This window comes from Bubalus bubalis, chromosome 16 (assembly GCF_019923935.1).
Source record: "Bubalus bubalis isolate 160015118507 breed Murrah chromosome 16, NDDB_SH_1, whole genome shotgun sequence".
Taxonomy (NCBI): Eukaryota; Metazoa; Chordata; class Mammalia; order Artiodactyla; family Bovidae; genus Bubalus; species Bubalus bubalis.
This window is the reverse complement of record NC_059172.1, coordinates 42,282,488-42,306,894: the sequence shown is the minus strand read 5'-3', so window position 1 is coordinate 42,306,894 and position 24,407 is coordinate 42,282,488. Positions and strand designations below refer to the sequence as shown.

The following is a 24,407-nucleotide window of genomic DNA, read 5'->3' as shown; positions in this document are numbered from 1 at the left end:
CTTAGCCACTGGACCATCAGGGAAGCCCCCATTCAGAGCCTACTTGTTAGACTCAAATCCAAGGGTAGGGCAGGAAAGGGCATTCATCCCAATGGTTGCTAAGGACGTTGGGTGGGAGCTTCAGCACCCTGTTGCATCCAGTCATGGTTGACTCTGGGGCCCTGAACTGGGGTCTGCGTTTGAGTGAGCAAGCGGCTTTTTCCGTGAAGATGGAGGAACGTGGCCCTGTAGCCCTTACCCCGAGACTGCAGAGTGATAGTGGTGGTGGTGGTGTAGTTGCTGTCGTGTCTGACTCTTTGCAACGCCATGAACTGTAGCCCGCCAGGCTTCTCTGTCCATGGGATTCTCCAGGCAAGAATACTGGAGTGGACAGCCATTTCCTTCTTTAGGGGATCTTCACAACCTAGAGATCGGATCTGCGTCTCTTGCATTACAAGTGGCCTCCTGTATTGCATGCAGATTCTTTTTTTTTTTTTAATTTGCTTATTTATTTTAATTGGAGGCTAATTACTTTACAAAATTGTCGTCGTTTTTGCCATACATTGACATGAATCAGCCATGGGTGTACATGTGTTCCACATCCTGAAAAAATATGGAATTCTTCACGAATTTTCTTGTCATCCTTGCACAGGGGCCATGCTAATTTTCTCTGTATCATTCCAATTTTAGTATATGTGCTGCCGAAGCAAGCACTGCAAGCAGATTCTTTACTGCTGAGCCACCAGGGAAGCCCATGCAGGGATGCAGGATGCCACTAATAAATACTGCCAACAACCTGCCCGTACATTAATTAGGACTGGGCTGAGGAGTGTTGAACACTGGTAGAGTAAGTGACTAGTACTTGGGACCCAGTAGGCCTGGCAGAGATTTGCCCTGTAAGTGCAGGCTTGAAAACAATATTTAGTCCTCAGCACCTACTAGTCACAAGAATTGCAACTGGCATCAGGACTAAATCTCAGATGTGCTCAGAAGTATTTCCTTGGTCAACACTGGTTACAAAGCCAGAAGTGATTGTGAGACTGAGCCAAGAGACAAAGCTAGTCTCCTAAGTCTGGTGTGGGCATTTCCTTCTAATGCAGTGGTCCCCAACATTTTTGGCACCAGGGACCAGTTTCACAGAAGACAATTTTTCCACAGACCTGGGTGGGGTATGGGTGGTTTCTAGATGATTCAGGAGACTTACATTTATTGTGCACTTTATTTCTAATCTAATGCCACCACTGATCTGAAAGGACATAGTGGTCCATAGCCCAGAAGTTGGGGACCCCTGTCCTAATGTCAAACGCCATGACCTGAGGAGGCAGTCAGGGTTCTTCTTTTCCTATCACTAACCCTGTTTCCTCCTAGCATGAAATGACTTCCTTTGAGAATAAAGACTGATCTCATCCAGCCACAGCCGGTTGATTCCTTCCAGAAGGAAGTTGTGAAGCCGTGTGTAGCTGTCAATTGCTCCCTGAACCTACTAAGTGCCTTCTGCTGGTGGCTGACCCCAAGGCTCACTAGAGCCTTTCATCTCTTAGCTAATTGCTTTCTTTTTGACTTTAATACACCCACAAGGTTTCACCAGCTTCACAATAGTGAAGGTCACCTTTGCACACCAAAAATGGTCCACTTTTCTGTTGTTCCTGATTTTTTCTTTCAAAGAATATTCAGTAATTTCAGAATGTTCAGTTCAGTTCAGTTCAGTCAATCAGTTCTGTCCGATTCTTTGCAACCCCATGAATTGCAGCACACCAGGCCTCCCTGTCCATCACCAACTCCCGGAGTTTACTCAAACTCATGTCCATCGAGTTAGTGATGCCATCCAGCCATCTCATCCTCTGTCGTCCCATTCTCCTCATGCCCCCAATCCCTCCCAGCATCAGAGTCTTTTCCAATGAGTCAACTCTTCGCATGAGGTGGCCAAAGTACTGGAGTTTCGGCTTTAGCATCAAACCTTCCAATGACCCAGGACTGATCTCCTTTAGAATGGACTGGTTGGATCTCCTTGCAGTTCAAGGGACTCTCAAGAGTCTTCTCTAACACCACAGTTCAAAAGCATCAATTCTTCGGTGCTCAGCGTTCTTCACAGTCCAACTCTCACATCCATACATGACCGCTGGAAAAACCATAGCCTTGACTAGATGGACCTTTGTTGGCAAAGTAATGTCTCTGCTTTTGAATATGCTATCTAGGTTTGTAATAATTTTCCTTCCAAGATGTAAGCGTCTTTTAATTTCATGGCTGCAGTCACCATCTGCAGTGATTTTGGAGCCCCAAAACATAAAGTCTGACCTGTTTCCACTGTTTCCCCATCTATTTCCCATGAAGTGATGGAACCAGATGCCATGATTTTCATTTTCTGAATGTTGAGCTTTAAGCCAACTCTTTCACTTTCATCAAGAGGCTTTTTAGTTCCTCTTCACTTTTCTGCCATAAGGGTGGTGTCATCTGCATATCTGAGTTTGTTGATATTTCTCCTGGCAATCTTGATTCCAGCTTGTGCTTCTTCCAGTCCAGCGTTTCTCATGATGTATTCTGCATAGAAGTTAAATAAGCCGGGCGACAATATACAGCCTTGATGTACTCCTTTTCCTATTTGGAACCAGTCTGGTGTTCCATGTCCAGTTCTAACTGTTGCTTCCTGATCTGCGTACAGGTTTCTCAAGAGGCACGTCAGGTGGTCTGGTATTTCCATCTCTTTCAGAATTTTCCACAGTTTATTGTGATCCACACAGTCAAAGGCTTTGGCATAGTCAATAAAGCAGAAATAGATGTTTTTCTGGAACTCCCTTGCTTTTTCCATGATCCCGTGGATGTAGGCAATTTGATCTCTGGTTCCTCTGCCTTTTCTAAAACCAGCTTGAACATCTGGAAGTTCGTGGTTCACGTATTGCTGAAGCCTGGCTTGGAATTTTGAGCATTACTTTACTAGTTAGAGAAGCTCCAAGGCAGTGGGGAAACCGCTTAGCTGATGAGTTCTGTCTGGGTAAAAGGTCTGGTGAGTATAACAGCTGCTCCCATCTGGACCTACTGCCCTCCCAGCGTCCTCATCAGCACAAAAGTGCCATCACTTGCTTGGAGCAAAAGTTCCCTATTTAAAAAGATAAGACAACTCCCTTGTGGCAGCAGAGATTTTACCTTTTTTCTTGAAATTGCAGAATTTATCTAGAGGGCTCTGGGACTGAGTCTGAAACTCAGATTAGAACTGTGTTTCCACATCTTTCCTTACACAGATGGCCTTCTGGACAGATTAGTGAAGGTGCTCTATCTTCTTTTTGGATGCCTCCTGTGTGTCCAGGGAAACTGCAGAAAGGAAGCAATCCAGGAGAAATTTAGGATTGACATTAGAGCAAGAATCCTATTCTCTGTCATTCAAAAGCAGAAAAGTGAGAAGAAAAAGCTTTTGCCAGCTAATTTTCATCTTAACTATTCATGCAATTATCCTGATTTTTGAGCATGCTTTATTCTCACAAGACTTGCCTTCTGTCTTTCAATTTTAGCCAAGTTCTAGAAGCAACATGAAATTTCTGCATGAAGGATTGAGGACTCTTTGTGTCTCTCAAGGCAGGTGAGTTTAGAAGCTAGAGGTGACCTGCTTTGCAGGGTGTCTAGAATTCTGTGGAAGTAGAAATTCCCAGTTACCCTATGGGAGCCCATAACCTAAAAAGTAGAAGTATATGATATATTCCCCAAACACGAGTCACACCTCCTGTGTGACAGCAAAAAGAGAACTGAAGAGCTTTCCTAGGCAGGGCAGGCTACATAATCTGCAGGGCTTAGTGTAAAAAGAAAAAGAAAATAATGGGGACTCTTGGTCAAAAAGCAGGAGGAAAAGGCCTATCGAAGGTATACATAAAGCCAGACACAGAAGGACGAATAGCATGTGATTGCATTTCTGTGAAGTACCAAGTTTAGCTAGAGTCGTAGAAAGAGAAAGAATGGTGGTTGCCAGGGGCTGGAGGGAGTGAGGAGGGGGAGTTTTTAATGGGTACAATTTCAGTTTTGGAAGATGAGAAGGTTTTGCAGATGGTGGTCATGTTTACACAAGAGAGTGAATGTACTTAATGAACTGCACACTCAAAAATGTTTAAAATGGTTTCTATTATGTATATTTCAGCCTCCACCTCTTACACACAGATGCATAATACATAAACTTTTTCCTTCTTTCACAGACTCTCTTATGACTTGTTAAGGTGTGTTTTATTTGCTACTTAATGTCATCCTAAGTAAAGAAAAATTAAAGACTTAAATTTTTAGCATCAATTTTACTCTTCATTTTCATTTTATGCAATACCAATTTTAAATTAAGTATTTAGCTTGTATTTGGAATCACTGAAATTATACAACTTGAATTTTGTGTAATTCCAGGAGGTTACCTTGAGCTGGCTAGAAGAGAAAAACAAGAGCTAAGGTCTGGAAAAGTGGAAGGAGGAGGTGAGGATCCCCCTGGCACAGAACCTGGAGAAAGAGCCCTCCAGGGCATAGGACCTCATGGGTGCCTGAGGGGATGGTCTCTTTGGCCTAAAAGCTGCCAGCTTCCCCTTCCCACAGGCCTGCCACCCCAGCCCACAGCACATAGGCTACTGCCAAGCATCATTAGAACTCAGAGCTGGGATGAGCTCAGTAGGTGGGGATGGCCACCACCATGCCCCCAACACCCACCTTCCTGCACTGGCACCAGACCCCTGCCAGGCAGGGGAGGGATAGTGAGAACCCATCCATGGCGGCTGTAGGGAATGTGACTGTGTAAGGTCAGACTCCAGGGACCCCCGCCCCTTCCACCGCTGTGCCTGCCTGCTCCATTGTTGGTTCCATGAGACTTCCCTTGACACAAAATCAGAGATAAAATGATTATGAATTTTAAGACTGCAACCACAGTGCATTCAGCCCCAAGTGCGGGGCCCTCAACGGTACTAGTCACACACCCTGTTCCTCAGGCCAAAGAAAAGAGTGTCTTTGGCGGGAGTATTTTTCGAAAGACCCCCTCATCCCTGAAGGAAGTTTACACTTAACTTAAACCTAGTTAAGTGTAGAAGTGCTTACACTGGAGGGGCTGAGGCAGCCTTGCCTCCTGTCCCTCCTGTTCCCTTTCCTTTCTTTCTGACAACAGACTCCAGCTCTGCCCCTTTCCTTTCACCCTCCCACTCCCCATCCACTGTTGCTTGACTGGTCTACAACTTGTCTGAGCCAGCAAACACTGGGATGTAAATTCCTCGGGATGAGACATGGAATCCAGCCCATGTCAGCCCTGAGTGCATGGTTTCCCAAGTTCCCTAGTCCCAGGGCTGCCATACAGGAGGGCAGGATGTGAGACTGGCTATTAGTTTGCCTCTAATGACCTGGGGGTGCAGTGCACGGGCACAGGGAGAAGTGTGGCCCTCTGGGTAGCTGCCACCTGTAGAGGATTAAGGAAGCCAAATCCTTCTATTTCCTAAATTGGAGTGCAGACTGTACCCAACGTACTTTCTCTTTGTAGTGGCTTCAAATTGTGTCTGGGGTAGAGTGGGAGGTGGGGGCGGGGTTTCTTGGACTGAAAGGCTTGCCTTGAGCATCATCTGGATCATATTGCAGAGAGTTATGCTCCAACTAGCTACATCTGCTAAGATGTACCCTGGGGGAGTTCCCCGGTGGTCCAGTGCGTAGTACTTGGTGCTTTCAACGCCATGGCCCTGGGTTCAATACCCGGTCGGAGAACTAAGATTCTGCAAGACTCGTGGAGCAGCTAGGGAAGAAAAAAAAAAGATATTCTCTAGTTTCATCAAGTATCTTGGGGGGACTCTTCAACTTTCGCGGGCTAAGAAGAAACCCCACACCAGCTTTACTCACAACTGTCAGTGCATCAGCTGGAGTCTTCCCTTGGGGGAATACACTGTCTATGCTCCTGAGTTCCCTTCCCAGGAAGTCAGGGGACAAACCAGCAACACCCCATGCCCTCTTCTCTGGTGCTATTAGGAAGGCATTTTCTTTTGAGCTGAGGGACAATCAGGCCCACCAGCAGCATCCAGCTCAGCTTTGTCCAAACCAGGCAGAGGAGCTGGGGTGAGGGATGAACACCGATTCTAAACAAAGGCAGGTGAAAGGCAAAGCCAAGGGAGGTTTGGGTATTGGTTCACAGCAGAGCCAGCTGGGTTCAGCAGAGCAGCTCTGGATTGGCAGCCAGTCCCCAGAGGAAGAGTGGAAGGCGGGAGCACAGTTCAAGATCCTGTTCTTCCTCTATCCCACCCCTACCTCAGCCCCTGCCCCATGCTGACCCCTTTCTGAGCCTCAGCTGGGAGTTGTGGGTACTTAAATGTCTCTGTCAAGAATGCAGACTGAGACTGTGGGTGACTAAGACCTTTCTAATGTTATATATGTTTGAAGAGCTTTGAAGGGAAGCAGCCAATCCGCCCTGCCCAACCCTGCCGGGTTTCCCATTTCAAATGACTAAGTCATGACCCTTCTTAGCAAGACTTCAAAGAACCTGATCAAAGATAACATTTATATTAAATAAAACAGCACAACATTTTTTCCTTTTTACTGTAAAGCTTGAAATGAAAAACAGCCCTGTTTCAGCTCTCTGGCAAACAAAGCATGGTGAAAACAGCAAAGAAGTGATTCTTACAGGACAACCCTCACACACCCTCCCCCCTCCTTTTTTGGAACTTGGTGGCCCCTACACTGAATTTCTAACATTAGAGATGGTTTTTCAGGTGCTTATCAGGTCACTGGGCAATCATAAATCCCCACCAAAGCTTGGGACTTCCCTGAAGGTCCAGTGGTTAAGACTCTGCCCTTCTACTGCAGCGGGCATGGGTTTGATCCCTGTTTAGGGAACTGAGATTCGGCATGCCACCAGAAATTTTAATAAAGAAATCACCAAACCTCATATACATAATCTGGAGGCGGTTGTGGTGTGGTGAAAAAAAACACCCTGGACGTAGGAGTCAGTCTGGCTTCTCAAGTCCTTACCTTGCCTCACCACAGTTCTGGGCAGACACAACTTCTTTGAACCTTCAGCTTTCTCATGTACAGAGGTATTAAATCTCATATATCTCACAAACTTCTGTTATGAGCAGATAAATATGTATGGAAAAGTACTTATTGTGCTTGATACATAATATACTCTCAATATATATATATTGTATTTTAACCAATTACATTAGTGGTGTTTTCTACAATTCTTCCCCCCACCCCATACCAATTTAATGAAACAAATATAAAGGTAACATTTTAAAAATTGCTGTATTCAAAATTAATAACAAACTTTAGGGTAAATAAGCTTTAAAACAAAAGTACATAAGCAAAAATAAATAATTTACACCAACCCACTAACCTAATTTTCAGAGTAAAGCCATTTCCAATTGCAGCACTATTATCCCGGGCTCCAGCCTGTGGTCAAGCTTTGATAGTTCGTTATTTTTAAGAAACAGTAACAAAAAAACTGAACACTCAGGAAATCATCTTTAACAAAACCGAAGTACTGGAATTAACTTTTTAATTTTAAATAACAAAACTTTGTAATTTTATACATAATCCAATGTAATGCTAATATAATTAGCACTTCAGCTTGCAGAGCTGGTATTTAACAGGGGTGGAAAACTGTAATGAATAGTCTTCAAACCGTGAGATATTTAATACAAATAAAAATGGACAAGTATACAGTAGAACAAAAACTGCAGACACTCTACTAGCTGAGGGAAATATCTGAAGGCTTTACATCCTTTATTATCCATGATGGCTTTTGGAATTATGATTGTTTGACGTATAGAACCTTTGACATTTTCAATACAGCCTTTATTTATTTACTTTTTTCATAGTAAGTTAAAAATCCATCATAAGACTCCGTAAGACTTCACTGGTCTTGCACGTAGACTCTAGGAGTTTGCAATCTGATAAAAGAGTAACATAAAAAATTACTGTATTGCCCTAATTTCATACTTCCTTGTACACAATACATCAGTTTGGGAAATCTATTCCAAGGGTTATATACACAAAAGTGTCAAGAATAAAATGTTCTCCACTCTTGCATAAAAATGTGTACAGTGTTTCAGGAATGGAAAATTTCTAATTTTCCTGGGCCCGGGCTTCATGGATCTCTGCTGCCTGAAGATGAAAGGCTTCTCTGGCTTTATTGCTCCATTGTTCTGAGGATTAATCATCCAACCCTGGCGTTTCTCCTTGCTGGATCCTGGATGCTATTCTGATGGCTTCTTCCAGAGATGGCTGTTCTCCAAGCTGAAACAGGAATATACACAAAGCCACAGTCAAGATAATGCCAAAGAAATATAATATCCCAGAAGTAAAATTTCTCTCTATAATTCTAACACCTGGGCTTGTTAAAGTACTAATGCTCATCCACAAAACAAAAATTCCTGCTGGGGAGAATAATGCAGTTTCTTTATACAGGATTTTGATAAATCTTCACATATGCAAGGAACAAAAAGATGCTTATCTTTTCTGTTGGAGATAGACAGCTTCATGAGCCTTTAGCTTCATGCCCATAAACTAAATTAAAACCAACAGCTGGCATTTTCCTGAGTGCATTCTAACCCTTTCCAAGTAAATATGTTAAAACAAAACAAACTTCCCAAGGAAAGGTAATCTACACCTCATATTCTAGATTCTCTGAATGCACTGACTTCCCAGAGACTGTATTCTTCATCGTCTTCTGACATTTCCCACCATAACATACAGCTCTTGTGCAGGGACATTTTTGAGGACTAACTTGGGAGTCTATGTTTACAGGTGGTTCATTTCCAAGGAATAACTCTTAAATGCTTTATGGAATCCTGCCTAATTAAACTTTTATTCTGACAGTAAAGATGGCTGGTCAGGTACACACAGGGATGTATATACCAGGAGCTTTATACTTCTTGTTATAAATCCCCTTATAACACACAAAGATAGTAGCAAACAAAGTTTTAGTCTCTTTGAGTTTATTTCAAACATGGCAGTTTCCTTAAAGGAGCTAAGCACTACGTATTATCCGTGGCCTGCTTCTGTGACTGCCATGCATCAGAGCACAGCGACAAGGCTGAGGGCTGAACAGCACTGCTGCCGACAGGACGGCTGCCACTGGACTCACCTGAACTGCAATCTGGGTGCCGTTGGACGTTGCCACTAAGGTCAAAGGTCTGGTTTCTGTGGTTACTAAGTGATGGCTATGCTGCTGGTGCCCCATTTCTGATGATGCAGCGTGGAATGCTGCCAAGTCCTGAGCCACAATTGCAACCTTAAAAGTACACAGAAGAATTAAAACTACGATTTAAATAGGTTAAAATCCATTTAATGCAAGGGACTGTCTTCAAATTCAAAGGGAAATCCTCCCTTCTGACCATAGACTTGTAGAAGCTGAAAGCTGGAAAAGACCTTACATATTGTCTATTCTGAACTCCTCTTTTTTTCCTTTTTTGTTTTGACTGCACCTCCCAGACTGTGGGATTTTAGTTCCCCTACGAGGGAGTGAACCCGGGACCTCCACAGTGAGAGCAGAGTCCTAACTACTGGCACTGCCGGGGATTCCCATGGACTCCTCTTTTTTGAGGAAGTTGACACTCAGAAAGAAGGGACTTATCTAAAGTTATGACGCAAGCCGAGAGCAAAACCGGAGAGAGGACACTGAGAAAGTGGATTCGCTATGTCAGATTTCATTAAACAGAAGAGACGTGACTGTGCCTAGATTCTAATATCCCTAAGCAGCTGCCTGGGAAGTTACACTCATGGATTCATTTATATCTCATATGTCTATTTATTCCTGAGTTTGGATCCGTGGTAGATACACTATTTTCTCCTGTTTATCTGTTGCACTACAAATCAGATTTCCATTAACCAAAAAGGACCTACTATGTAACACAGGGAACTCTGCTTAGTGTTATGTGGCAGCCTGGATGGGAGGGGAGAGTCTGGGGGAGAATGGATGCATGTACAGGTATGGCTGAGTCCCTTCGCTGTTCACCTGAAACTATCACAACATTGTTTGTTAATCAGCCATTCCCCAATACAAAATAAAAGGTTTTAAAAAATTAGATTTCCATTAAATGCTTAAAATTAAACAAAAAATTAAAAATAAAATAATTTTAAATAAAATATTTTAAAATTAAAATTAGATTTCCACAGGGAATTCCCTGGTGATCCAGTGGTTAGGACTCAGCCCTTTCACTGCCGTGAGTCTGGGTTCCAGCCCTGGTCAGGGAATTGAACTAAGATCCCAGCAAGCTGCACAGCATGGCAAAAAAAAAGAAAAAAAAAAAAGATTTCCATTAACTGGGAAAACAAAGTACCAGGAACATTACTACATGGCATGAGGGATCTGAGTTTTCCAACCAAGGACTGAACCCATGACCCCTGTAGTGGAAGCATGTAATCCTAACCCCTGTTACCAGGGAATTAATTCCCAGCAACACATTCTGTCACAGTCACTTCCTCTTTTAGATCCCACGGAATCTTTCCAACCTGTTCCTGAAGCACCTAGTCAGAGTGGTTAAAAGTGCTTTTGTGGCTCTTAAACTACGAATGCAGCTTTTTCTGTGTAGATAATAACATAGAAAATAGCATCAACTACATGTCATATGATATTTCAGTATTCTGTTCAGCCAAACTTAGAGAAAGAATAGGTTAAAAACTGAAATTACGATTTTACCCGGCCATTAATCCAGTAAGAATGCTAGATTTTAGTGCTAATAGATATTTAGCTTGGATCAATCCCAGTATTGGTCCATAGTCCAGCAACAGATTTTAGTCCAACAACAGGAGAGAAGCTTATATTAGACTAACCTTTCCTTCAGGTAACAATCATAAAGTGTCAAAAAAATATGAAATAGCAACCATCTGAAGGCATTGGTGAATGGTGAAAAGCAGGCAGGAAATGGAGGGGATTCTCAATAGAAGGGAACCACACTGGGTCACATTGGTTTCAACAGCTTTTCCACTTGAGGGCAGTCAGCAATCTGCAGCATAAGGCAACTTATGGTATCAGATATTGAAGTCCAGGGCTGCCAGAATGGCTATATATTGAAAGGGATATCCTAGAAAGGAGAAAACCAGAGGGAGGGGGATCCCCAAACCTGTATATAAGTTCCTCTCAATTCTTTAAGACCTCAGAACTGCAAATGTGTTGGGGAGGTGTCAATAAATCTGGAATAAAGCAGCAGCTAGAAGGCTAAAAAGCTGAAAAGAGGATTCAGTGATACTCACCAAAGGGCAGACAGAATTTAGAATTTCAACCCCACCAAGTTTAGAAGGGCTTGGAAAATACCTCAGGCTTTCCACTGAAACCTTAAGAGCTACATTTTAGGAGTAAAGACTATGTCCCAGGACTAAAGATTCACCCTGAGACCAAATGGCAAAACCAAAACAAACCTACCTTAATAAAGTGCAAACCCCAGCCTCCATAAGTAACTTAACTACTTGATAAAATTAATATTCTTCAGAGGAAGATAAACAAATTAAAAATCCCCATACTGTATCATCTACAATATCCAGAATACAATAAGAAATTACAACACATGAGAAGAGGAAAATGTAATCCAGAGTCAAGAGAATATGAAGTCAACAGAAACAGACCTTGAGATGACCAATATGTTGTGATTAGCAAACTAGGGCTTTAAGACAGTTATTATATGTTAAAAGGCTTACGGAATTCACACAAGGGGAAATCTCAGTAAATAAACGAAAACTATAAAAAAGTAAATTCTACAGTCAAAAATGACAATATCTAAAATTATCTAAATGGGCCTAATAAAAGATGGGTAAAATAGGTGATGTCAAAAGAAAAGGTCAGTGAACTCAAAGACAGAGCAATAAGAATTATCTATCTGAAGAACTAAGAAAAAAAAAGAATGCACCCCCCAGAAACTTGTGGGAAAACACCAAGTTAATACACATATACTTTAGAGACCCAGAAGTAAAAGAGAAACAATGAGGCAGAATAAAAACTTTTGATGAAATAATGGCATAACTTGTCCTAAATTTGATAAAAACACAAACACCCTCCCCTACAAAAAACATTACCATATAATGTTTCATGGATCACAATAAACTGTGGAAAATTCTGAAAGAGATGGAAATACCAGACCACCTGATCTGCCTCTTGAGAAATTTGTATGCAGGTCAGGAAGCAACAGTTAGAACTGGACATGGAACACCAGACTGGTTCCAAATAGGAAAAGGAGTACGTCAAGGCTGTATATTGTCACCCTGCTTATTTAACTTCTATGCAGAGTACATCATGAGAAATGCTGGACTGGAAGAAGCACAAGCGGAATCAAGATTGCCGGGAGAAATATCAATAACCTCGGATACGCAGATGACACCACCCTTATGGCAGAAAGTGAAGAGGAACTCAAAAGCCTCTTGATGAAAGTGAAAGTGGAGAGTGAAAAAGTTGGCTTAAAGCTCAACATTCAGAAAACGAAGATCATGGCATCTGGTCCCATCACTTCATGCCAAATAGATGGGGAAACAGTGGAAACAGTGTCAGACTTTATTTTGGGGGGCTCCAAAATCACTGCAGATGGTGACTGCAGCCATGAAGTTAAAAGACGCTTACTCCTTAGAAGGAAAGTTATGACCAACCTAGATAGCATATTCAAAAGCAGAGACATTACTTTGCCAATAAAGGTCCGTCTAGTCAAGGCTATGGTTTTTCCTGTGGTCATGTATGGATGTGAGAGTTGGACTGTGAAGAAGGCTGAGTGCCGAAGAATTGATGCTTTTGAACTGTGGTGTTGGAGAAGACTCTTGAGAGTCCCTTGGACTGCAAGGAGATCCAACCAGTCCATTCTGAAGGAGATCAGCCCTGGGATTTCTTTGGAAGGAATGATGCTAAAGCTGAAACTCCAGTACTTTGGCCACCTCATGTGAAGAGTTGACTCATTGGAGAAGACTCTGATGCTGGGAAGGATTGGGGGCAAGAGGAGAAGGGGACGACAGAGGATGAGATGGCTGGATGGCATCACTGATTTGATGGACGTGAGTCTCAGTGAACTCCGGGAGTTGGTGATGGACAGGGAGGCCTGGCGTGCTGCGATTCATGGGGTCGCAAAGAGTTGGACACGACTGAGCGACTGATCTGATCTGAATATTATATATGTTGTCTTATATATAAGAAACCTATGAGATAAATACAAAGAAGACCACACCATAATTACATTGCTAAAAAGCAAATATAAAGAGTCTAGAAAATAGCCAGAGGAAAAACTGGTGTATCATATACAGGGGAACAATGATATGAAGATGGCTGATTTCTCACCAGAAACAATGAAGGACAGAGACAATTTGAAGTGCTGAAAGAATAAAAAAAAAGAAACCCGGCCAATTCTATATCTAGCAAAAATATCCTTCAAGACAAAAATATGTTTCAAACAGAAAGGCGACATGTTTTCAAATAAGCAAAACCAGAGAATTTGTCACTGTAGATCTGCACTACAAACAATGCTAAAGTATATCCTTCAGGGGACTTTCCTGGTGGCCCAATGATAAAGAATCTGCCTTGCAAGCAGGGGACACAGGTCTGGTCCCTGGCTGGGGAACTAAGATCCCACATGCTGCAGAGCAACTAAGCCCAAGTGCCGCAGTTACTGAGCCCACAGGCTACAACTACCGAAGCCTGCTCACTCTGGAGCCTGCACCACAACCACGCACTGCACGGAGAGATCCTGTGTGCCACAGCTAAGACCTGACACAGCCAAAATGACTTAATTAATTTAAAAAACAAAATATATCCTTCAGGCCAAATGGATGTCATTTAGACACTTAATCTACAGAAAGGCATAATAGGCACTGGAAATTGTAAACCAGCAGATAAGTATAAAATATTATGTTTCCCATCATCTTGTAACTTACTTAAAAGACTAACTGCTTACGCTAAAAAATAATATTGCACTGCAGGGGTTTTAATATCTGTAAATATAAAATAAATCACAGCAGCACAAAGAGTAGGGACATAAATGAAAATATACTGCTTCAAGGTTTTATGTAAACTAGTAACAATCTTAAGTCTAAAGAGACCACAATAACTTAAGGATGTACATTTTAATCCCCAGGGCAACCTCAAAAAGGTAACAGAGAAGGGTATAATTATGAAGTCATTTGAGGAATTAAAATGAAATATGTACACACCTAATAACAGCGTTTCAAAAACCTAGAAGTAAAAAAAGAAACAACTAAAAGGGAGACAAATCCACAATCATAGTTGAAGATATCAATTACTTTTTCTTAGTAATTGATAGAACAAATATATAAAAGATTAATAAGGTTATAGAATATTTGAACAACACTATCAACCACCTTAAAGTATAACATGCTATACACAAGTGCAGAACACACATTCTTTTCAAATACATATGAAATACAACAGGAAATCAATGAAAGACAAAGGGAAAACAAGTCTCAAATTTCAAAATAAGAATATCTTACCATATAGTTCTCTGACCATAACAGACTTAAATTAAAAATCAAGAAAAACAGGTATTGAGAAAAGTACCAGATATTAAGAAATTATCAGGGTTTCCCTGGTGGCTCAGATGGTAAAGAATCTGCCCACAATGTGGAAGACCCAGGTTCGATCCCTGGGTCAGGAAGATCCCCCAGAGAAGGAAATGGCTACCCACTCCAGTATCCTTGCCTGGAGAATCCATGGACAGAGGAGCCGGGCAGGCTACAGTCTAGAGTCACAGAGTCAAACACAACTGAGCAACTAACATTTTCTCTTTCAAGAAATTAAACAACCTACATGCAAATTAAAACCACAATGATATACCATTTCACATCTACAAGAATGGCTAAACTTTTAAATAGCAACAACTCAAAATGTTGATAATATGAAACAAACAGAACTACTGTGAGTGGGAGTGTGAGTGGGGTCAAACCACTCTGAAGAACTGCTTGACACTTTCATATAAAGTTAAATATACCTCTACCCTATGACTCAACAATTCCACTAACAGGTTATTAATCTGAGAATGAGAATATGTGTCTACAAATATACTTGTACTAGAATTTTTACCACCGTCTTAATTCATAATAGAAAAAAAAAACTGGAAGTATCTCAAATATTTGTTCATCAAGGGGAGAATCTATCAATAAATTGTGATACACTCCTAACCACAGAATACTGCTTAGCAATAAAAATGAAGGAACTCATGTTATAAACAATAACATGGATAAATCTCCAAAATGTTACGTTAAACAAAAAAACACAAAACAAGAGAGTTCATACTCTGGCATCACTATGCAAAATTCAAGAAAAGACAAGATAATACAGTCAGAGCAACTAGATGGACACTGACTGGATGGGGTCCCAAGAGAACTTTCTGGTGTGACAGAAATGTTCTAGATCTTGTTTGGGATGGGATGGGTGTGTATGTTTAACAACTCACTAAACTGTAAACTTAAGATCTGTGCAGGTAGTGGTCCGGTGATTAGGATTCTGTGCTTCTATTGCCAGGAACCCAGGTGTGATCCTTGGTTGGGGAACTAAGATCCTGCAAACCACATGATGTGGGGGAAAAAAAAACCTATGCATTTCACTGTATATAAATTTTACCTCAATGAAGAAGAAACAATTGCAGGCTAATATGAAAAACATGTTCAACCTCACTAATAGACAAGTTAAAGTAAAAATATAACTTATCTTTTGCTTGTGAACAATGCAAATGTAAAAAACAAAATCCTCAGTGCTACCAAGAGTACAATGAAATAAGAATACTTTTAGATCCATGGCATAATTATTAAAACTCTCCAGAAAGGAATTTAGCACTATTCTTTTTAGAAGAAGGTTAAAATAGTTCATCAGTTCAGTTCAGTTCAGTCGCTCAGTATTGTCTGACTCTTTTCGACCCCATGAATCGCAGCACGCCAGGCCTCCCTGTCCATCAACAACTCCCGGAGTTCCCTCAGACTCATGTCCAACAAGTCGGTGATGCCCTCCAGCCATCTCATCCTCTGTCGTCCCCTTCTCCTCCTGCCCCCAATCCCTCCCAGCATCAGAGTCTTTTCCAATGAGTCAACTCTTCACATGAGGTGGCCAAAGTACTGGAGTTTCAGCTTTAGCATTATTCCTTCCAAAGAACACCCAGGGCTGATCTCCTTCAGAATGAACTGGTTGGATCTCCTTGCAGTCTCTCAAGGGAATTCTCTTGAGACTCTCAAGAGTTTTCTCCAACACCACAGTTCAAAAGCATCAATTCTTCGGCGCTCAGCTTTCTTCACAGTCCAACTCTCACATCCATACATGACCACAGGAAAAACCATAGCCTTGACTAGACGGACCTTTGTTGGCAAAGTAATGTCTCTGCTTTTGAATATGCTGTCTAGGTTGGTCATAACTTTCCTTCCAAGGAGTACTTTTCTTTTAATTTCATGGCTGCAATCACCATCTACAGTGATTTTGGAGCCCCCCAAAATAAAGTCTGACACTGTTTCCACTGTTTCCCCATCTATTTGGCATGAAGTGATGGGACCAGATGCCATGATCTTCGTTTTCTGAATGTTGAGCTTAAAGCCAACTTTTTCACTCTCCTCTTTCACTCATCGAGAGGCTTTTGAGTTCCTCTTCACTTTCTGCCATAAGGGTGGTGTCATCTGCATATCTGAGGTTATTGATATTTCTCCTGGCAATCTTGATTCCAGCTTGTGCTTCTTCCAGCCCAGCGTTTCTCATGATGTACTCTGCATAGAAGTTAAATAAGCAGGGTGACAATATACAGCCTTGACATACTCCTTTTCCTATTTGGAACCAGTCTGTTGTTCCATGTCCAGTTCTAACTGTTGCTTCCTGACCTACATATAGGTTTCTCAAGAGGAAGGTCAGGTGGTCTGGTATTTCCATCTCTTTCCGAATTTTCCACAGTTTATCGTGATCCACACAGTCAAAGGCTTTGGCATAGTCAATAAAGCCATTAATCTAATAATTCCATGACTGGAATTTGTTTCCCATGAAAATAATCAGAGACTTGCAGAACAATCTGTGTATGTGGAATGCGTTAATACATGATGGTATATCTTGCACTGCAGGCAGATTCTTTACCGTTGAGCTACTGGGAAAGCCCTATAGTATATCCATTTGATCAATTGTTTTATAAATATTAAAAATCCTTTTAAAAGAACATTTAATTGATATGAGAAAGTGCTCAGGATATAGTGTTAAGTGGATGACAAGCATACAGAATTGTATTATTATCCTCAACTTTGTTCATACACACATATACACAGAAAACAAGATGAACAGTCCTAAATGTTGAGACTAGTTATTTTAACCTCAAGGGATTATAGCTAATTTTTAGTTTGAGTCTCTATTTTCAAATTCTTTTGGGTATATACCTTTAAGTGGAATTACAGGATCATATGTAAATCTATCTATGTTCAACTTTTAAAAGAACTGCTATATTGATTTCCACAGCAGCTACATTCCCATGAGCAATGCACAAGATTTCCAATTTCTTTATATTGTCCCCAAATTTGTTATCTTCTGTTTTTGGATAAGAGTCATCCTAATGGGGGTAAAGTGGGGTCTCACTGTGATTTTGATTTGTATTTTCCTAAAGGTCATTTAGCACATGGAAAGGTATTCAACATCATTCTGCCATAAGGGTGGTGTCATCTGCATATCTGAGGTTATTGATATTTCTCCTGGCAATCTTGATTCCAGCTTGTGCTTCTTCCAGTCCAGCGTTTCTCATGATGTACTCTGCATAGAAGTTAAATAAGCAGGGTGACAATATAGCCTTGATGTACTCCTTTTCCTATTTGGAACCAGTCTGTTGTTCTATGTCCAGTTCTAATTGTTGCTTCCTGACCTGCATACAGGTTTCTCAAGATGCAGGTCAAGTGGTCTGGTATTCCCATCTCCTTCAGAATTTTCCACAGTTTATTGTGATCCAAAGTCAAAGGCTTTGGCATAGTCAACAAAGCAGAAATAGATGTTTTTTGGAAACTATCTTGCTTTTTCAATGATCCAGTGTATGTTGGCAATTTGATCTCTGGTTCCTCTGCCTTTTCTAAAACCAGCTTGAACATCTGGAAGTTCATGGTTCATGTATTGCTGAAGCCTGGCTTGGAGAATTTTGAGAATTACTTTACTAGCTTGTGAGATGAGTGCAATTGTGCGGTAGTTTGAGCATTTTTTGGCATTGCCTATCTTTGGGGTTGGAATGAAAACTGACCTTTTCCAGTCCTGTGGCCACTGCTGAGTTTTCCAAATTTGCTGGAATACTGAGTGCAGCACTTTCATAGCATCATCTTTTAGGATTTGAAATAGCTCAACTGGAATTCTATCGTCTCCACTAGCTTTGTTCGTAGTGATGCTTCCTAAGGCCCACTTGACTTCACATTCCAGGATGTCTGGCTCTAGGTGAGTGTGAGTGATCACACCATCGCGTTATCTGGGTCGTGAAGATCTTTTTTATACAGTTCTGTGTATTCTTGCCACCTCTTCTTACTATCTTCTGCTTCTGTTAGGTCCATACCATTTCTGTCCTTTACTGAGCCCATCTTTGCATGAAATATTCCCTTGGTATCTCTAATTCTCTTGAAGAGCTCTGTAGTCTTTCCCATTCTATTGTTTTCCTCTATTTCTGTGCATTGATCGCTGAGGAAGGCTTTCTTATCTCTCCTTGCTATTCTTTGGAACTCTGCATTCAAATGGGTATATCTTTCCTTTTCTCCTTTGCTTTTCACTTCTCTTCTTTTCACAGTTATTTGTAAGGCCTCCTCAGACCGCCATTTTGCTTTTTTGCATTTCTTTTTCTTGGGAATGGTCTTGATTCCTGTCCCCTGTACAATGTCATGAACCTCCGTCCATAGTTCATCAGGCACCCTGTTTATCATTGTCTTTGGTAAGCAGAAGTAGTTTTGAAAAAGTCCAATTTATCCAAAAAGAAAAAATTTTATTGTTAGTGCATTTTGTATCCTGTCTATGAAATTTTTATCCTAAGGTTACAAAAACATTTACTTGTTTTCTAGAAGCTTTTTGATTCTGATTCCTGTATTTCAAGGTCCAGAAGACTTTTAACTCTGTTCTTTTTTTCAGGACTTTGCATGTTCTTTTTAGGTCCTTTGTATTTTCATATAAATATTGGAATTGGGTTATGTATATCTTAAAAAATGCCTTCTGAAATTTTGATTGTGATAGTACTCAATCTATAAATGAATTTAGGAAGAATAATAGCTATGAATTTTGACACACCCTTTCATTGAACAGGGTACAGTAGCTGAAGTGAAACTTAGCATTGTCTTCAGCATAGCACAGCAACAATTTTTGTGTGCGTGTGTTGTTGTAATGTCTTCAACTTTATTTATTGATTTATTTGGCTGTGCTGGGTCTTAGTTGCAGCATGCAGATCTTTTTTTTTTTCCCCAGTTATGGCAGTCCGAATCTTTACATTTCAGCATGTGGGATCTAGTTCCCCAGCCAGGTGCCCTCTGCATTGGCAGCACAGAGTACTAGCCACTGGACCACCAGGGAAGACCCTATAAGAACAGTTTTTAAATGTATTAACCAAAATCATTTAAGATAAATGAAAAATAAAGTACAAAGAGATACATAAGATTTGATACCACTGTGCTGACCTGATATCAAAAGGGGAGGAGGCACTCTCAAAGGCTACAGATAAGAATGTAGATGTGTACAGCCCTAGAAAGGAAGTTTGGCAATGCTTATCACAGTTACAAATGTGTATGTCTTTTCAGCCAGCTGTTTCACTCTAGGGATTTATCTAGTAGCAGATATATTCACACACATAAAAAATCCCATGTGCACAAGATTATGTGTTGTCTGAAACAGCAAAAGACTTTAAATAAATTATGGCATGTCCATACAGTGGAATATGATATAGCTTAGAAAAAGAATGAGAGAGAATTCCTTGGCAATCCAGTGGTCAGGACTCTTCACTTTCCCTTCCAGCGCCCAGGTTCCATGCCCAGTTGGGAACTAAGATCCTGCAAACCATGCGGCGCCACCAGAATTACCAAAAAAAAAAAGAAAAAAGAATAGGAAAACTCTCTATATAAAGACACAAAAAGATGTCCTAGATGTATTATTAAGATTAAAAAAAACAAACAAGGAGGTGATAAACACTACAGTGCTTACTACCGTATAAAAGGCGGGGGGAGATGACTATTTGTGTGTGCGTGTGCTCAGTCGCTCAGCTGTATCTAACTCTTGTGATCCCAGGGGCTGTTATGGGGTATATGCAAAAATCAATCCTATTTTACACATGAAAAAAAAACTGAGACTCAGAGGGATGTGTAGCTAAGAAGCTTTAAAACTGAGATTCAATCTGAAGTTTATGTGCTTAACCACTGGACTTCCCAGGGAGCGCGAGTGGCAAAGAACCGTCTGCCAATGTGGAACACGTAAGAGACATGGGTTTGAGCCCTGAAGGAGGGCATGGCAACCCACTGCAGTATTCTTGCCTGGAGAATCCCATGGACAGAGGAGCTTGGTGGGTGACAGCCAACAGCGTCGCAAAGAGGCACACACAACTGAAGTGATTTAGCATGCACGATACCACACCGTACATCTATGACTAACAATTTTGATACTGATATTTGTACCAATTGGTATAAAAGAAAAAAGCAATTACCTGCTGCCCTTCTGTACCCTCGGCAGTAACCATAGCAACAGAATGTGCTCCTGCTGAGGAAATGACTGCATCATGAGTAGGTACTGTGATGGGCGTTCCGTCCTGTGTTACCATTGTAATGGTGTTGCCAATGGCCTGCATGTCGGCTTGAGATATGTTGACCTGCAACACAATGCATTTTACAATCAGGCAATGTTTCTTGCTTTATCTGGTCAATTTTATTAAGGACTGGGCCTAAGCCTCCTATGGCTTCCCAGGTGGCTTGGTGGTTAAGAATCCGCCTGCCAGTGCAGGAGATGCAGGTTTGATCCCTGGGTCAGGAAGATCCTCTGGAGAAGGAAATGGCAACCCACTCCAGTATTCTTGCCTGGAAAATTCCATGGACAGAGGAGCCTGGCAGGCTGCAGTCCATGGGGTTGCAAAGAGTCAGACACGACTGAGCATGCACACATGCAAGTCTTGTTTAAGTCTACTCTGGGAGCAAATAACCATTTTATAATGGAATAAACTTTTTAGAAAGAGATCATCAGAAAAACTGAGTGTTTCTTAAATACGTTTTCCTCCTCTCCATCTCTACTGACAATTTAGATTTCTATTTTTCTTTCATCTAATTTTTGCCAATAATACAACTTCTAGATATTTAACCCCTCCCTAATCATCTTCCACCTTGTCACCTTGGTAAAAAACAAATTTCATTATGCTCCCTGCTCAAATCCCCAGTGATACCCTATCTGTCCAGAATAAAACTGTTAGTAAATTTGTTTAATCTTATATGCCAATCGGTGGACAAAGAGTACTATGTGGAATTAGTGATGACAGAAGTGAGGAGGAGAGGGATAAATGGGATGGTCCAAGTGCTCTGTATGTTTCTATCCTGAATATATTCTGCTTCTAGCTAACACTGGCACATTCAGTTCAGTTTAGTTCAGTTCAGTCGCTCAGTCGTGTCCGACTCTTTGCGACCCCATGAATTGCAGCACACCAGGCCTCCCTGTCCATCACCAACTCCCAGAGTTCACTCAGACTCATGTCCATCGAATCAGTGATGCCATCCAGCCATCTCATCCTCTGTTGTCCCCTTCTCCTCCTGCCCCCAATCCCTCCCAGCATCAGAGTCTTCTCCAATGAGTCAACTCTTCGCATGAGGTGGCCAAAGTACTGGAGTTTCTGCTTTAGCATCATTCCTTCCAAAGAAATCCCAGGGCTGATCTCCTTCAGAATGGACTGGTTGGATCTCCTTGCAGTCCAAGGGACTCTCAAGAGTCTCCTCCAACACCACAGTTCAAAAGCATCAATTCTTTGGCGCTCAGCCTTCTTCACAGACCTTTATTGGCAAAGTAATGTCTCTGCTTTTCAATATGCTATCTAGGTTGGTCATAACTTTCCTTCCAAGGAGTAAGCGTCTTTTAATTTCATGGCTGCAGTCATCATCTGTAGTGATTTTGGAGCCCAAAAAATAAAGTTTGACACTGTTTCTACTGTTTCCCCATCTATTTCCCATGAAGTGATGGGACCGGATGCCATGATCTTCGTTTTCTGAATGTTGAGCTTTAAGCTAACTTTTTCACTCTCCACTTTCACTTTCATCAAGAGGCTTTTGAGTTCCTCTTCACTTTCTGCCATAAGGGTGGTGTTATCTGCACATCTGAGGTTATTGATATTTCTCCCGGCAATCTTGATTCCAGCTTGTGTTTCTTCCAGCCCAGCGTTTCTCATGATGTACTCTGCATATAAGTTAAATAAGCAGGGTGACAATATACAGCCTTGACGTACTCCTTTTCCTATTTGGAACCAGTCTGGTGTTCCATGTCCAGTTCTAACTGTTGCTTCCTGACCTGCATACAGATTTCTCAAGAAGGCAGGTCAGGTGGTCTGGTATTCCCATCTCTTTCAGAATTTTCCACAGTTTATTGTGATGCACACAATCAAAGGCTTTGGCATAGTCAATAAAGCAGAAACAGAGACGTTTTTCTGGAACTCTCTTGCTTTTTCAATGATCCAGAGGATGTTGGCAATTTGATCTCTGGTTCCTCTGCTTTTTCTAAAACCAGCTTGAACCTCAGGAAGTTCACGGTTCACGTATTGCTGAAGCCTGGCTTGGAGAATTTTGAGCATTACTTTACTAGCATGTGAGATGAGTGCAATTGTGCGGTAGTTTGAGCATTCTTTGGCATTGCCTTTCTTAGGGATTGGAATGAAAACTGACCTTTTCCAGTTCTGTGGCCACTGCTGAATTTTCCAAATTTGCTGGCATATTGAGTGCAGCACATTAAGAGTTATCTATTCAAAGGGCAGATTAATCATGGGAGGTAAAGTTCTAAAAGAGATGGGTAAAAAGACAGTTCTCCATGGAAGAAGCAGTACTGGAGGATAAAGAACCCCATGCATCTATTTCCACGGGTATTAAGACAACCTTAGCAAGGGCTTAAAAATGAAATCAAGTCTGAATTATTTTAGGACAGTGGCATCTAGAAAACAATGACAAGTTTGACTGTCAAACAACAACTCTTATATTGCTTTTCCTGGGGAAATTAAGACAGCTTCCTATTAATTCTGAAGCTAGTTAAATGAACTACCATGATTCCAAGTAGGGAGAAAGTCACACCCTGGAAATTCTACAGGTTTCCCCATCACTGACTCGCCCAGATCTTTTAATGATGTCCTCATCACCTCTGCCAAACTTCTGCTGATTTCTCAATCTTATCTCCTGGACCTAATTAGCCACCCAATCTATCCCTTCCAAGTTTCGCATAGACCCATTACTTTTCACTGTGTTCCTGACCTTCATCACCTTACCTTTGAAAGATACCCATTCCACCACCTCAATTCTACAGAGTGACAAACCTTCTCTCTTTATGGACCTCCTTGCATGTAGTCTCTTTCAGCAAGAAAGAGTCTCTTTCTTCAGGAGATCTAGCACTGCTCACAAGCTAAACTCCAAACTTTGTGCTCCAATTCAAGGCTTTCTTCAACTGGGACCCAACCCGCCTTTCGAGACCAGGCTCAGAGAAATATTAATGTGTCTGGCTTTTGGTGGGTACTTACATGCTGAGTCCCGTCCTGGGATATGAGTGTAACCTGTTGACTCAACCCAGACTGGGTTACTGTGGCTACTTGGGTAGATACAACGTCATCCCCTTCTACACCTGTAACATATGTGATCTGGGACCCTTTAAGGACATCTTCACCTTGACCTGTTTAAAACAAATAAATCATTTATTTGATCAACCTACCAAGCTCTTTAGAAAACAGAATATTTTAAATATTATGGAGAAACTGACAAAAATGAAAGGGCATATGTACTGAGTTCTTTTTTTTTTTTTTTTTTTTACTTTATAATATTGTATTGGTTTTGCCATACATCAACATGCATCTGCCATGGGTGTACACATGCTCCCCATCCTGAACCCCCCTCCCACCTCCCTCCCCATACCATCCCTCTGGGTCATCTCAGTGCACCAGCCCCAAGCTTCCTGTATCCTGCATCGAACCTGGACTGGCGATTCGTTTCTTATATGATATTATACATGTTTTAATGCCATTCTCCCAAATCATCCCCCACCTCCCTCTCCCACAGAGTCCAAAAGACTGTACTGAATTCTAAATAATGAAAATGATTTCTAACACCACCTGCTGATCTCTCCGCCTGCTCTTTTGCAAAGCCAAACCAAATCCAAGCAGACTGAACTAAACTTTTCCACATAAAGAGTAACTGTTCTAATTCTGAGAGACCTTGCTTACTCCCTTAGTTGGCATAATTATACAACACTGTGCATGTGTGTTGGGGTGAGAAGTGGGGGAACTGCACAGGGAGACTAACTAGCAAGTAACCCTTCTAACATGGCAAATATGTGCTAAGTTCTT

General features: G+C 41.4%; 1 protein-coding gene and 1 non-coding gene across 6 annotated transcripts in view; both read right to left on the bottom strand.

Annotated features, from left to right (window-relative positions):
- Window positions 1-586: 586 nt before the first annotated feature.
- LOC112579767 lies at window positions 587-693 on the bottom strand. The gene has a single exon (XR_003104101.1). It is a non-coding gene; the product is annotated as a U6 spliceosomal RNA (small nuclear RNA).
- A 6,491-nt stretch (window positions 694-7,184) lies between these two features.
- Window positions 7,185-24,407, bottom strand: part of ZNF143 (zinc finger protein 143) — a 66,212-nt gene continuing 48,989 nt past the window's right edge. For all 5 annotated transcript variants that reach the window (XM_025266636.2, XM_006051582.3, XM_006051583.3 and 2 more), the window contains 4 exons: window positions 23,589-23,737; window positions 20,544-20,705; window positions 9,047-9,193; window positions 7,185-8,196 (listed from right to left, as the gene is read on the bottom strand). In XM_025266636.2, the coding sequence (XP_025122421.1) occupies window positions 8,113-8,196; window positions 9,047-9,193; window positions 20,544-20,705; window positions 23,589-23,737 (542 nt within the window). In that variant the 3' untranslated portion in view covers window positions 7,185-8,112. The remainder of the gene's footprint in view (window positions 8,197-9,046; window positions 9,194-20,543; window positions 20,706-23,588; window positions 23,738-24,407) is intronic.